We start from the raw sequence: 16,397 nt of genomic DNA on the forward strand, positions 1-16,397 counted from the left end.
GATTCTAAAGAACAATAAGTTAAAAGCAATGATTGACAGCTAATATCAGGGCACCTAGCATCTTGCTTGACTTTAATTTTTATAGAAAATTGAACATAAAAATGTCGAAGTATGAGATCAAGCAAGGTACTCAACTGATTTTCTTTATTACTCCAATCAATTAACTATTCAAGATTTATGGAGTCATATATACATATTTAATTTATTGTCTTATACCTTTTAAGAGGTAAAGTCGTGCCAAATTGGGTTTGATGGTGTATATCACTAGGGGTGTGCATTCGGTTAACCGAAACCGAATTTTTTTCGGGTAACCGAAACCGAAATTGTGGAAAACCCGCTACCGAAAACCGAACCGAATTGTATTCAGTTTTAAACCGAAACCGAACTAAATATTTCGGTTATAACCGGAAACCGGATTTTAAAACCGAACTTAATAAAAAAAAATCAGAAAACCAGAAATTGCAAAAAAGAAACATAAATAAAGTTTACAGTCACTCGGTCAGCAAATTCAAACATCATGAACTAACATATTTAAGTTTACATGCCAACATAACAACATTCAAGTTCACAGGCCAACACTTGGCTAATATAAATGACATAATAAGTCTAAAATTAAAATTTCCAGGAAATGCTTGGCTGCAGTGCTTTACTGCTCTCTGTTCATGCTCTACTACAATAAAAGACTCATACCCAAAAATCTTATTAGCACATAACATTATCATACATTTGCAACACAATTCCTTAATATAGCATTTTCTCCTACACATTTGGTCAAACACATTGCAAGCAACTCTAAAGCTTCAAACAAAGTTGAAACTGCAACAAAAGGTCAATGGAAGACAAAGTGATTATAGTTTTTATATATACATACAGGCAGCTTATACAATAGAAGACAAAGTTGAACTAGAGTGATGAATCGTATGCGAGTTGCTGAGAGAATGAGACAGAGAGACGGAGAGATTGGAAGTTTGGAGTATGTAATAATGATATGTATAATTGTATGTTAAAGTATTAATATTTTGTACACTATATAGAACTTCGATTATTTATTCGGTTAACCGCGATTAAAAACCGAATTACCGGAAAACCGAATTTCAGGAATTCTACTACTGAAAACTGAACCGAATTTTACAATTTGGTTAACCGAACCAAAATTATTTTGGTTATTCAGTTCGGTTTTTGGATTTAGAACCGAATGCACACCCCTATATATCACTGTCTTGTGCCTTTTAAGAGGTAATATTGTATCAAATTGGGTTTGATGGTGTATATCATTGTCTTGTGCCTTGTAAGAGGTATTATTGTACAAAATTAGGTTTGGTGGTGTATACCATTGTCTGGTGCCTTTCGAAGGTTATATTGTATCAAATTGGGTTTGATGACATATGCCATTGTATATTATGGCAGTGGGCATATCGAACTTATAATTTAAAAAATTGTTTTATTTTATAATAAGCAATTTATAGGTTAAACTTATGTCAGTATTTAATATTGTTCGAGCGTCACGAAAGTTGAAATATATTAATATTTTAAAACATATTTCAAATATTTTCATGTATCTAACCAAAGGAATTCCCTTTGGTTACATTTTTACATAATGTTAATAATTCTATCTATCTTATAATTATGTTATCAAATTGAATTTATGTATTAATTGAATTTACATCTTTGACTGAAATTATTTAAGTGACCGAAATTTTTTGTTATCTTATTCAGGTATGGTCTTTGAGCAGGATGTTAGCTGGACTAGATTCGAAAGTCGGAGAATTAGATTAATCTACAAGTAGTCTGCTTGAGCATATACTTCAGATAAGTGATCATACTTTTCTTTTACTTATTCAGGTGTTCTCTCTTCAGACCTTAAGGCGTTATTGTCTAAGTTTCCGGGGCCATCATGCATGACCTTTGTTTAGATGATAAATTTTATTGTATGAAAGAAACTCCTTTCTTTATTTTGTATGTCAGTACAATCTATGTTTCGAGATTTTATATCTGACCGACAAAAAAAAAACTTTTCAAGATTTATACGCAGAATTTTGCAGAATAACTTTTTTTGACATTTTTTACGGCAAACAGTATTACTTATTTTAGTAAAATAATGAACTAAAATATAACTAATCACATTGAAATTTTACTACTACTAAATGTGTTCTAAAAGTCCTCCCTTTTTTTAAAATTCATGTGATTAATTCAGAAAAAAATTGGCAGGTTCAATTTTTAAAATTTGGTTAATCATTAAAGAAGATTGAATGATATTTTTTGTTCTTTTACTATATATTATTATATAATACTATAATAACCGAAATGAGGTATAACTTGGTTTGTTTTTTGGTTGTTTTGGTTATCCCCGTTTATGACTGTTAGATCTTTTTAATCAAGTGATCGGGACTGTTAGATTCAAATACTAAAAGAACATACACTGTTTGAGCTCCCGGGTTCGAAACTCGCCAACAACAAATATTTATATTATTATTTATACAGTACTAAAACTCTCAGGTTCAAACCTTACCAACAATAAATATTTATATTATTATTTATACACTACCAAAGATTCAGGTCCAAATCCCGCCAACAACAAATATTTATATTATTATTTATAAATATACTAATAAGGTAATGATAGAGAGAAATTTATCATAATTTTAAATAATATAAAAATATTAATAAAGACTCGTGCATCGTACGGGTTATAAATATAGTGAGGGTAATACGTTATATAATTAAAATATTAAAATATATTCAATTTCTATTTCGGTCAATCTCTAATTTTTCAATTAATCCCCAAGTACCTACACCATTCAATAAATTTGGATTCCCCGCTTTTACAACCCATGCTACTAGAAATTTAAGTGCTTTTACTTTAGATATTGTGGCTCTGGCTTCTCGAGTGTTTTAGATTCAGGAAAAAGTAACAATGCATAAAACAGGAACCGACTATATTAAGAAAAAATATGGTATTCCAAAGAAAAAGAAGAAGAAAATACTGGCTCTTTGAAAGCACCTTGCTTCAACACATGCATGTGTCCTTTAGTTTTTGCCGTCCGCGTTGTCTTAAAGTTAACTGGATAAAGGTCAATTAATAGTAGTACTAATCTTTTGCTTTTTTTTTTTTTAAAAAAAATAATAGTAAAAACAAATAAAGGCGCATTATACACAAAGGAGAAAGAGAGAAAACAGAGCTCGGCTGTATTGCACCAGTAAAATTAGCTGGGTTGAGATAAACCTACTTATAAATTATAATCACTAAATATTACTATGAAAAGGGACCAATAATATACTCCCCTCCCTTTTGTCCTAACCATTTCTTTACACTTTCCATTGGAATTTCTCATCTAATTCTTTATATTTCAAAATTTACCAAAGATAGTAAATGAGTCTCACTACTTTCCCACTTTTTTTCCTTTTCACACTACTTTTACTCTACTATCTCTTTTTTATACATTAAAAATCAACTAGCCTAAAACCCGTGCGATGCACGAATTATTTTTAATATTATATAATTGTTTTGAATATAATTTGAAGTAAAAATTTTAAGTTTTGAAACTTATTTATTTGAAATTTTAATAATATGAATTGATAATGCTTATTAATATACACATAGTTGTATACGTTAGTGACATTACAGTTTTAAAAATAATTTAATGATTGAAATTTATATTTTTATTGATAGTTATAAGCGCGTTTACGAAAAATTATTATATTTAATTAAAAGGTAAATTTTAGCTGATATCAATAGTATACGAACTGTCATTACTCTGTTCACCGATCAAATCCAACTAACTATATTCAGATTTATATTTGTTTAATAAGTTAAAACCCGAATCCATGTTAAAATTTTATGTATCAATGTCAAAAAATTTATGTTAGTTTGAGTCCCGTAATATTAACCAAATCCAGCTAATTATATTTACTATTTTATTTTTATTTTTATTTTAGTTCAGGGTGATTATTATTTTATTTTAGACCGAATGGATAATATGTATTATTTTGTTTTAATTTGATGACATTATATCGACCCCACAAATTTTCTTTCAAATTTTTATTCTTGTTAAGGTCTGGTCCAATAATATAATATTTTTAGTGGGATCAATAATATTTATTATTTTATTTTAGCCCGATTCTTCAAATACAACTAACTATATGTAATTTTTTTAATATTTTATTTAAAATTTGATCAATAGTATAATTTTGTTTAGCCCGATCGGTTGAATTTTATATTTTATTTTTGTTTTAACAAAAATCATTAGACATATTATAATTTTGTAATGAATATTTTTCTATTTATGAAAGTGTTTTATTTTAAATAATACTATAATTATGGTGACCAGGCCGACTACCAACAAAACTTAGATTGTTTCGTCTTTAATATAATAGTATAGACAATATAGAAGATAGATAGATTAATAGATAGATAATCAGCATATATTTAAAAGAATTGTGCATAATATTTTTAGAGAAAGATTTGTTTTATTTGAAGAAAATAGAAAAGAGAACATGTTTTATTTAAAAAAGGTATAGATTAAAAAGAATTGTCTAAAATATTTGTAGAGAAAGAGCTGTTTTAGTTGGTGAAAATAAAAAAGTAACGCATTTTACTTATAAAGGTAATTAGATAGATATTAATTAAGTAAGGGCATTTGAGTAAAATACTAAAAAAAATTTAAAAAATGGAAATTATGTAATTGAAGGAAGTACCGTAAAGTTTCGTATTTAATATAATAATATAGATAGATAAATAATTCGACTTCAAAAATCAAATATTTTTTTTCCTATTTTGTTTATGTAATTGAATTGTAAGATAATACTTGCTTTAAGTATATTTGTCTTTACATTAATAAATTCCACAGGAGGAGAATTTATGATTATGCCTCCTGAGTCGGAGCATGTCGCTTAAACGCGGTTTACCTTGGTTCACGTGGTTTGTAGGCTATTGCGTGAGTCTGTAGGGTTTACCCAGTGCGCACCCGAAGGGTAGCGGTTGCGGGTTACCTACGATAAAAAAAATTATTATTCTATTTTATTAAATAAACTTGTCTATGATATTTAGAGAAGTTGTTTTAATTGAGAGAAATAAAAAGGTAACGTTTTATAGTTGATAACGACTTTTATTTTTTTTTCCTATTATAATTCGATTACTAAGGGTGTGATATTTACATAAATTGTTTTAATTTAGAAAAATAAAAAAGGTAACGTGTTATAATTGAAAATGATTTTTATTTCTTTTTCTGTTATAATTCGATTCCTAAGGCTAATAAAACTTTTAAGTAAAATAAGGATAATTCAGTAAATTCAGCGTGTACCAAAAAACAGGTACCGTACCAAAATTTTCAATGTTTCGTCTTTTATATAATAGTAATAGATGAGTCACACGGCTTCACTCACTTTTCTTTCTCTTTTTTCACTACTTTATACATATTTCTTAACCTCTGTGCCCAAACCAAATGTAAACAATTGGCCGGGACGGAGGGAGTACATTGGTTGATACGGGGCCTGTTTGTCTCCAGCTTATAAGTCAACTAAAGCTTATAAGTCAACTTATAACTTATAAGCCCGTAACAGCTTATCAACGACTGTTTGTCGACCCAACTTATAAGTTGAATTTACAACTTATAAGCTGATAAGTTGAATGTTCGCAACAACGTATTTTTTCTCAACTTATTATGATTTTTTGTTTTTTATTAATTTTAGTTTTAAAAAATATATTTATAAATATTAATCTAATATAAATTTCACGAATTAAAATAATTAAATTTAAAAATTATTTAGTTTAAGTTCATTTAAGTAAAAAAAAATCTCGCTTGTAAATAAAATTATCCAAAAACTTACGTAACTTATAAGTATTTATTTACTTACCACTTATAAGTCACTTCTTCATGTTATTCCCAAACAATCTAACAAAGAATTACAGAAGGGGGGTTGAATGTAATTCTGGCTACTTTTTAAATTTTAAGAATTGTTCTACCTTGAATATATAACTATGTTTGATTTAGCTAAGGTGCGGAATGAAAGTATTGAAGAAATCAAACACAAAGTAATTAAATAAGTATTTAAAATTTTCTGATGGATTGAACTTTTCCAACAGAGATATATATAAATTTGAGAATTTTGTGATGCAAGATTTGCACATAGCTGCTTACAAGTTGAACTTACAAAGAACAGAAAAATTCTTTACATATATTGCCTAATCTATTTCTCTGGTAATTGCTTACTAACTTCGATAAGTGTTCTACTTGCTACACTTGGTTTATATATCACCAAGTTGCATGATAAAAAGACAAACAAATAAGATAAAATATTTCTTAGTCTAATTTCATGCTTCTTCATTTCTCTATTCAGCATCTTTGAATATCTTCAGTTTAGCATGAAAATGGAAATGGAAATGCTTTTTTATTCTCTAAAATCTGCAAATAGGCTGTCACATTCCATTTGTATACAATCAACGCATGTGACTGTCAAGTCACTATCAACTGCTTTTGAATTTGATCATCCGTTGAGACTTTAATTGATCATCCGTTGAGAGTTTGGTTGATCATCCGTTGAAGCTCTACTTGATCATCCGTTGAAATCTTGTGGAACATCCGTTGAGAGCATCTTCATAGCAGTTAACTCTATTTTACTTATACAAGATTACAAGACATCTAATATTTACAGTTAGTCAACCTATCTTGCATATCAATCTAGTAGTTAACATGACTTAAAACATTCTACAACATCTAGTTCTCTAAGGCATTACAATATACAAAAATGTGCTACTAAACTTATTAATACATAAACTACCCTTTCAACGGATGTTAAAGTGATCACCCGTTGAAAGCCATAAAATCACTAAGTTAAATCTATTAAGGTGTTTTGTTTAACTTACCATAAAGTACACAATATATTCCTAACTGTTCATTTTAAGTTATAAGTTACTTATTTTAAGATTTCCTGAACGAGCACTTAATACACCTAACTACGTTAATTACAAAATTTAGAAGAAACCATAGTAATGCAAGTGACAGATTAACAATCTGACTCCACTTAGAGTAGCTAGTTATGATTGACATTATGGGTGTATGTGATTCGAATCAGATCGGTTTTAGGGTAAAAGTCGAACTAAATAGCGAAGAGCGGTTTTAAAAAATTGTCATCCACAACTACATTTGCGGTTGCGGTTAACCGCGTCAATTACGATTGCGAATTTGCGGTTATTGCGGATCTGTTTGCGGTTCAACCATTTATTTTAAAATAATTAATAATTTGCAAAAATATAAATTCAGAATATTAATAAATTCAAGTTTAAGTTACATGATAAATTTATATTCAAAAATAAAATACAAACTAATGATCCGTGTGGAGTAAGGATATTAAAAACATTCAAAAATATGGAGGTGAGAGAAAAGAAAAAAGAAAAGGATAAAACTAAAATTATATGTTGATTACATTTTCCATTTATTTTGGTTATATATCTTGTAATGATTGTGAATCTTATGAACGAAGTCTTTAAAATAATCTAAAATTAGTTAATAAATATGTATACTTATTAATTTATATAATATCAACTCCATTATTGGAAATATATTTTATTATAAATGTATGTTAGCGAGTTGCGGTTACGATTTTGCGATTTTCAGAAATTTAAAACCGCATCCAAACCGCAAATGAGCGGTTTTTAAAATTTAAATCCACAACCAACCCACGTTTCGCGATTATCCGTAAAATGTGGTTTGGTTACAAGCGGTTGAGCGGTTGAATGCGGTTGAACGGTTCGTCTGTACACCCCTAAATAACTAAATAACGTAGCTTTTCTATAAGGTCTAAACTATCCAGAGCATATCTAATGGGGTGACAAAAAGAGTGTTCCTATGACACTTTGGTTGACTACTCGTTGAAGACTTTAGATGTATCAATTAAAACAATATTTTTTTTGGCAACCGTCTAAAATTAAAACAATGTTATATATATTAAAAAATATGTATTTTCATATTTATTTTAAATTATATTTGTACGTGAATAGTTTGATAATTTTGAGTGCTAATTATTAGAGAAATTTTGATAAAAATGATGTGAAAAGTACAAGCGAAGAAAATGACAATAATATAATAATATTATTAATGAGTTGACAATATTGACAATCTTGATTTAGCACCCGACCGGAGATGTACGCAGACACACATGAGAAAGAAAAGATAACAGAGCCGGGATGTATTGCACCAGCAAAATTTACCTGGATTGAGATAAACCTATTTGTTATGGTCACTCTAATTATTCCCATGAAGAGAGCAATACATTGGTTAATATAATAGACCTAATTAAGTAAATTCCGAATTTGTAATAACTCCTTAATGACAGATTAACGCTCCACTTACAGTAGCTATGATTAACGTAGCTTTTCTGGAAAGTCAAAACTAAGACGACATATATATATATATATATATATATATGGCCACATTCTTATTCAGAGAAATTGACAGGAGAAATATTTTTGCAAAAATAAAATCATTACTCGCGTTCCATGTTTTCTACCATTCACACATTGCTTTTACACCATGCACTGGACTTCTAACTTGTCCTCCATCAAACGCTTACACACGTACGTCCCATATAACTAAATAGATATCCGCGGAAATTCCACTATAAAACCCTCACTTCTCTCCCCAACATTCATTACAGCTCTCACACAAGTAGAGAGGAACAATACGCTGTGAGCAAGGAGGTTCTAGCTTTAGCCTAATCAGTAGTAATGGGAGGTAAACTAGTTGTCAGTCCATGTCTGTTGATCTTCTTGATCAGTTTCACTAGTGTCACATATTTTTCCAAGGCTCAGGATAGTAGTAGTCCTGGTAAAGCAACCGCCATGTATGTGTTTGGTGATTCCTTAGTCGATGTGGGCAACAACAATTACCTCAAGGTCTCCCTTGCTAAGGCCAATTTTCCGCATAACGGTGTCGACTTCCCCACCGGAAAAGCTACTGGACGCTTCAGCAACGGCAAAAATGCTGCTGATTTTGTTGGTAATATTATTAAATTCTGGCACACCACTAAGCGCTAAATTTTATAAGTTTAGCGCATTTTGATTTTACTGCATATCTTGATGTTATATTATCTGTTCTGCAGCTGCAAAACTTGGGTTGCCAACAGCAGTACCATATCTCTCCATAAAGAAATCCTTATCTCAGAATACAAATGCGTTGATTAGTGGCGTTAGTTTTGCTTCTGGAGGCGCAGGAGTCTTCAATGGCACAGATGAACTTTTTGTAAGATTATCCTAATTATTAAACTATTAGTGCTAATCATTATTCATACACAATTGAGTATGCGATTAGTAAAGTGATTATAATTAGTACACTAACAATGAAGTGATTACTTATAGAAGTCGATCATTAATGTGGCATCAATGCAAAGAAACAATATCAGAATCGTATTCATTGCAACTTTAGAATGTAGCTTGACAGTGACTAATATTTAGAATTTAATGAAACCGTGTGGAGCACATATTTGCATATAAATCAGTAGAGTAGCTTTTTGTAGAATGACCACCAAATTGTCATACATGCTAGCTAGTGCAATATAAAGACAGATTCTCTCCCCCACCATCTTGACAAAACACCCGCGTATCCCTCTTGGCTTGCTAAACACGCATAACTACACAATCGTATGATATTGTCTGATTTAGACCAAGCTCGCATGAATATGTTTTTGGGCACGTTAAAGACCTCGTATTTTTGAACTTATCAACTCCCAACAGTTCCTTCAGGGTCCAGAGCCCCCTCCCCACCACCACACAAGACATGTTTCCTTTCACTGAAATATTTAACTAGTTTAGTCTAGATAATCCAAGCTCCAAATATAATTAGATGCTTAGCTTTTAAAAGTTAAATGGGAAATAAAAGTAAGATGTAGAGGTAGAACCAAATCACATGGTGACATGCATGACCTTATTTGTATTTGTACCTATATTATAAACTGAAAGTCTGTGTGATAAAATGACAGAAACAATCAGTTCCATTGACAAAGCAAGTAGAATTTTATACGCTGGTTTATAATGAACTAGTACAAGAAATGGGGTTGGGTGCTGCTGAGCAACACTTGTCCAAGTCTATTTTCCCAATTGTGATAGGAAGCAATGACTTGTTTGGCTTCTTCAAATCCGGCTCGGACGTTAGTAAAAAGAATACCCCACAACAGTATGTCGACTCCATGGTGGCAGCTGTCAACGTTGTCTTAAAGGTAAAATCTAAATGTTCTACCCACACATATACATTTTCACGAGCTCGTTCACATCCATCGATGATTGACAAATAATCTATTCGCGGAAAATTTTCGCAGATAAGAAGAAGTCTTAAAATAAAAATTTAAGATAGAGTGACGTGATCTTGTATTCACATAAATTTCTTGTTTTAGAACAATCGGCATTTTTTAACCGCAGACAGATGGTTACAATCATCGATGGTGAGGATCAGGATCATGACCCTAAATGTATTATGGGTTCAGATGAGAACAACTATTCTACTATTTTTTCAAGTATTGTTCAACATTTTCAAGGCATAACATAAAAGCTAATCATGCATGGATGTTTTATCAAATAATAATGGTGTTGAACAATGAACAGAGATTACGAGATCTTGGTGCACGTAAATTTATGATAGTCGGAATCGGAGCAATAGGATGCACTCCGTCGCAGAGGGTTCAGAACAAAAGTGAAGTCTGCAATGAACAAGTAAATTTCTGGGCCAAGAAATACAACGATGGCCTTACTTCTGTACTAAAGGCGTTCAAATCAGAATTCAAGGATATAAACTACTCTTATTTTGACGCATACAGCGTTTTTGTCGACTTCATTCAGAATCCATCTACTTACGGTACATCTCACCCCCTTAACTTCATCTTACTATCTAATATAAAATGGAGTAGCTTTTAACAGTCGTCTTCTATTAGTTTAATGTAATTCTCAAGTGAAAACAAAAATAGTGAGGATTCACACACATAATTTTGCCTGCATTTTTCAAATTTGAGACACTTGACTAAAGATTAAAGAAAGGTCAATTGATATCAATTTATAATTACTATTCATGCTAGCTTCATTACGTCACGTTTGGACTAATAGCAACGTTTAATCATACACTTTTCTATTCCCAACTATTTATAAAATAAAGAAAAAGGCTATAGACATCAAATTGGGTGAGCGAGAATCGATGCTCTGTTCAAGAACATTTTTAATTAGTCTAAGGGGGTGTATTCATTTCAGATTTTAAAAGATTGTTAATAATCTATAGATTTTAAAAGATTTTCGTTGATTTTAATTCTTCGTAGATTTTGATAGAGTTGATCCAAAATCTTGTAGAGTCTCTCGTGGATTTTGTGGAGTTTTTTAGAAATCCATCAAAATCTCATGTATTTTGAAGAGATTTCAAGATAGTAAAAATGTACTAGCAAATCCATCAAAATCCACAACTTTTTTAAATAAAAGAAAATTCTTGAACTTTTGAATACCATCAGATTTTGATGTACTTTTTAAAATCCCAATTGAATATCACCAAATTTTGATTGATTTTTTAAAATTCAAATTGAATATACTAAAATTTTAAAACACTTTTTTCAATTCTTGTTAAATACCTTCAGATTTTAAAGGATTATTTAAAATCTAAATTGAATACCCCATAATTTCTAAAATCCATAAAAATCCTTCAAAATCCCAATTGAATACACCCCTAATAGATTGGTTTTTTATATGCAGGTTTTACGGAGGTTAAAGCTGCATGTTGTGGGCTGGGCCAGCTAAAAGCAAAAGTACCATGCATACCCATTTCAACATATTGCCCCAATAGAAATGATCATTTATTTTGGGATCTTTACCATCCCACCCAAAAGGCTGCTGGTTTGTTTGTTGACATCATCTTTCAAGGTTCCAAATATGTAACTCCCATGAATGTAAATCAGCTGGTTGCTGTGTAACAACACTTCATTAACTATCTCCTTTATGTTTTATAGTTTATATACATATCACAAGAAATACACACACACATACAGTAGTTATGAATGTAATTTACACTATTGTTGGTTTACAAGTTTCATGTTGCTGGAAACAGAGTTTTGAGAGCAATACTACATATCAAAAAATATTTCTAGACGACCTGTTTTTATTTGTAGGACTTGTGTAAGAGAGTCATAAGTACGTAAGAGGGGTTCTATATAAAATAGATATGCGGATAACTCAACATTTGAAAACGATTTTGAGAACAATTTCAGAGACTTAAGCATTTTTTTAATTTTGTCTATATGTTTACTGTTTTAAATGCTTTATCTCTACGTGAATTCAGCGTAAAAAGTCTATATATCTTTGAAATCTTGTTGGGTATTCAATTCTGAATCCAAATGATCTAAAAAATTATCTATAATTCAACAAAACATTAATCATGTAATAACAAAATTTAGATATCTACACAATGTAACCGTTTGAAATCTTACTATAGATATAGTTTTAATTACCAAAATCATCTCAAAATCCTTTCTTACTGTATAAAAACCTCCCTAATCAGAAGCTCAAAAACAAGCCAACTGAAACAGAGGTGGTGGTGTTTGGTTTCTAGACTCATGAGGAATGCTAAAATATATTTCTATCTATATCTAAATGTCTTTGCTGTAATGTTCTCGTCTAATATTTATACATATGAAGCTACTAGTAGTGTACCTGCTATGTATGTTTTCGGAGACTCTTTAGCAGATGTGGGGAACAACAATTACATCAACTCCTCCCCCTATAAGTCTAATTTCCCTCACAATGGCATCGATTTTCCGACCGGAGCTACCGGACGTTTCAGCAATGGCAAAAATGCTGCTGATCTTATTGGTAAATATTTATCTATTTTTGGTACAACTTCACTTATTAGCACGACGTTATATGCATTATACATGCTAATTATCTTTCAAAAAATTATGTAGCTGATAAACTGGATTTACCAAGTCCCCTGCCATATTTATCGATTCTGAAATTTGATTACAAAAAGACGATACTTACCGGTGTTAGTTTTGCTTCTGGAGGTTCGGGAATCCTTAGGGGCTCGTATGATACTCCAGTAAGATTTTTATTCCTTAATCAACCAACATTTTTGTAAGATTTGGAACCTGTGCATAAATTTTTATTTATGTGATCTTACATATGTACTGAAAGTGTGCTGGTATACAAATGACAGAAACGATGTATTTCCTTGTCAAAACAAGTAGAGTTTTACTCGAGTGTATATAAGATACTAGTGCAAGAACTGGGATCTGATGCTGCTCGAAACCATTTATCGAAGTCTCTTTTCGCGATTGTAATCGGAAGCAATGATCTATATGGGCATTTCAAAGCTAACTCAAGCATTCGTACAAACATTACGCCACAAAATTACGTGAACTCAATGGTGTCATCTATGAGTGAGATTCTAAAGGTAAAAACGAATTCAGTAGAAAAGAAACATACTTATATATATGATAAGAATGCTAAATTTGAATATTTAGCAATTAACTGGATCATACTATTTGCCTGCTTCTCAATTTGTTAGCAACTGTATGGCCTCGGTGCACGTAAATTCGTGATTACTGGAGTTCCGGCACTGGGATGCATACCAGAGCAGAGAGTTAAAAGTACAACATTAGCTTGCAACAAAGTGTTGAATTTTTGGGCAAGAAAATACAACTATGGCCTTGCATCTGCATTACAAGCATTCAAGTCTAAGTTCAATAATACAAACTATTCCTACCTTGATACCTATGGTGCTGTGGCTGAGTTCATTCAGAATCCAAATAAATACGGTACATTTTGTCCATTTACTGGTAAAAGATTAGTTATTAACTAGTTTTAATTATAACTAGTAAACGTAATAATGTGTTTGTATGCCTTAATTTTTTAGGATTTACGGAGATTCGGGCTGCTTGCTGTGGAAGTGGGGAGTTGAGAGCTAATTCACCGTGCATACCAACAGCACAATATTGTTTAAATCGAGATAATCACATTTATTGGGATTTCTATCATCCGACACAGAAGACTTCTAGCATATTCATTGACATGTTCTACAATGGTTCCCAATATGTAACTCCTATCAGTCTAAGTCAGCTAGTTTCTCTTTAATACAAAAGTTTTAATGGATCAATTCAAAATATATGAAGATTATAACGTAAGCAACCTGAGATCAGCTACTTCTCCAACACTAGCGGAATAACAATGATTATATATCAAGCATAGCTAATCTCGGTTTGTATGAACTTATCCATTGTTTCTCCAAGCTCCGAGAAAGCAAGCCTTTCAAGTAGCATAGACTTTTGCAACTTAACTGGCGTCCCACTGGTATCATCAATTAAACTGCTATGCTCATCCATTGTAGCAACAATAAACTTCACCAAGATAACACCATATGCAAACGAATTTCCAGGATCAAACATTAAACATATATCATTTGGTAATCAAGTGTGTCGCACATATAACAATAAAACTTTAAATACCCTCTTGACAACACGGGGTGTTTGGTTTATGGTTAATCTGCCCGGTTAACGGGATCGGAACCTTAAACCCAAATGATAGTATTTGGATTATCAATTTATATTAAGACACAATTAGCAGCTTCAGCTAAAACAGCACAACCTATGTAACAATACTTATATTAGCCTTTAGCCAAACAAAGCCTTATGAGTATGACAGCTAAGCATGGTTTGTATAGAAGTAGTGATGCATAATTGTAATATATATATAGAATAAACAGTCTGGCATTGTAACAACTTAACTGAATCAATACATATTTTACATTCCTTCTTCTCTAAGCTTGTAAACACAGCTTTAATGGTGACATAATATGAGTGTTGTTCATATGGTATCAGAGCAAAGATTCTCAATGCTCAATCTCTTCCGCACGATTGTTATCCTCTAGAACAATTAGTAATTTCTTTTCAGATCTCTTCTCAGATTTGTATTTTACGCTTATTTCTTTCTCGATTTCGATTTCTGTGTTTTCACATCGATATCGATTACAGATTGTGTTTCCTGTAATTCATCGTGCTATTGTCTTGTTGTTTTAATCTCGATTTCATATATTTCTTCGATTTTGTGTGAATTTCATCTTTGTTCATCAAAAACTCATTAAAATGAGGAAAACAACTTATGCGAATGTTGTTCTTAATGGAACTAATGTGAATTCTGAGAAAGGTGAATCTAGCACTAATTCTAGCAAGAATTCATCTGATGTTGAGATTCTGGCTCCGAAATTTGGAGATCTTGATGATATATCAGCCATTACATCTAATCTTCATCCTATGTACTTGCAAAATATTGATCATCCTGGTTTGGTGTTAATCTCTAAGAAGCTAACTGGCACAGAGAATTATGGTCCTTGGAAGCGCTCATTAAGCATAGCTTTGTCAGCCAAAAATAAGCTAGGGCTTATCAATGGCACCGTACCAAAACCTGATGAAGATTCACCTATTCGAGCTCAATGGGAGCGTGTTAATGATATGGTGATAAACTGGATTTTGAACACTGTTTCAGAGGACATTAGTAATGGTATGGATTTTGTGAACACTGCTCAAGAAGTCTGGGAGGAGTTAGTTGGCCAATTCTCTAGTATTGACGGTCATCGAGTCTACCAAATTCTCAAGGATCTCCATGCTTTTGAGCAAGGTGATAAATCTGTTGAGTTTTACTATCATAAGATGAAAAATCTTTGGGATGAATATGTGGCTTTAGAACCAACTGTGACTTGCAAATGTAATTGCAAGTGTGATTCTCACAAGTTACTTGATGAAAGGGAACAAAGAAAGCGTTTGTTGCAGTTTCTTATGGGCCTTAATGATAGCTTCTCAGCAGCAAGGGGACAAATACTTATGATGAATCCATTGCCCTCAATTGCACAGGCTTTCTCCCTCATTAAACAAGAAGAGAAACAAAGGCAAGGCTATGTTTCTTCTAATGCTTTTCTTGGCAATGTTAAAATTGATGCATCAACAGCCTCTACAATTGCTAATGCAAACACTGCTTCCAATGGTACACTGAATTCTAAAAGGCAAGGATTAAGATGCAATTACTGTCATAAGGAGGGACATACCAAAGAGAATTGCTTCAAGCTCATTGGATATCCTCCGAGAGGCCGTGGCAAGGGAAAATTTAGTGGGGTTCAAGGAGGTTTTCGAACTCATTCTGCACAAATGCAGACTAATCAGCAAGCTAACAATGTTCATCAATCTGTTAGTTCATCTCCTCAACTTTCTCTGGAACAGATTCAACAACAGATGGCTAGAATCAGTCAAATGGTTTCTAATTTGGCAAGTCCTGCTGCTACTCCTGTAGGAAATGTTACTCCAGAAGATCATGTATCTCCTATTGCAGGTTTGGCATTCTCTATGATGTCTTATATTCCTGCAAATTTTAATAATTTGTGGATTATGGACAG

At 31.7% G+C, this 16,397-nt stretch overlaps 2 protein-coding genes across 2 annotated transcripts; both read left to right on the top strand.

Moving 5' to 3' along the window:
• The first annotated feature begins 8,539 nt into the window (after positions 1-8,539).
• On the top strand, positions 8,540-12,109 carry LOC141721316 (GDSL esterase/lipase At5g55050). Its single transcript, XM_074524180.1, has 5 exons — positions 8,540-8,993; positions 9,097-9,236; positions 9,973-10,209; positions 10,592-10,841; positions 11,717-12,109. The coding sequence occupies exons 1-5, from the start codon at positions 8,723-8,725 to the stop codon at positions 11,932-11,934; spliced, it is 1,116 nt and encodes a 371-aa protein (XP_074380281.1). The 5' UTR covers positions 8,540-8,722; the 3' UTR covers positions 11,935-12,109.
• A 298-nt stretch (positions 12,110-12,407) lies between these two features.
• LOC141721317 (GDSL esterase/lipase At5g55050-like) lies at positions 12,408-14,584 on the top strand. The gene is made up of 5 exons (XM_074524181.1): positions 12,408-12,829; positions 12,922-13,055; positions 13,173-13,409; positions 13,524-13,773; positions 13,872-14,584. Exons 1-5 carry the CDS (start codon positions 12,574-12,576, stop codon positions 14,087-14,089), a joined length of 1,095 nt encoding a protein of 364 aa, XP_074380282.1. The 5' UTR covers positions 12,408-12,573; the 3' UTR covers positions 14,090-14,584.
• The last annotated feature ends 1,813 nt before the right edge of the window (positions 14,585-16,397 follow it).

The sequence above is a fragment of the Apium graveolens genome, chromosome 4 (assembly GCF_009905375.1).
Source record: "Apium graveolens cultivar Ventura chromosome 4, ASM990537v1, whole genome shotgun sequence".
NCBI lineage: Eukaryota > Viridiplantae > Streptophyta > Magnoliopsida > Apiales > Apiaceae > Apium > Apium graveolens.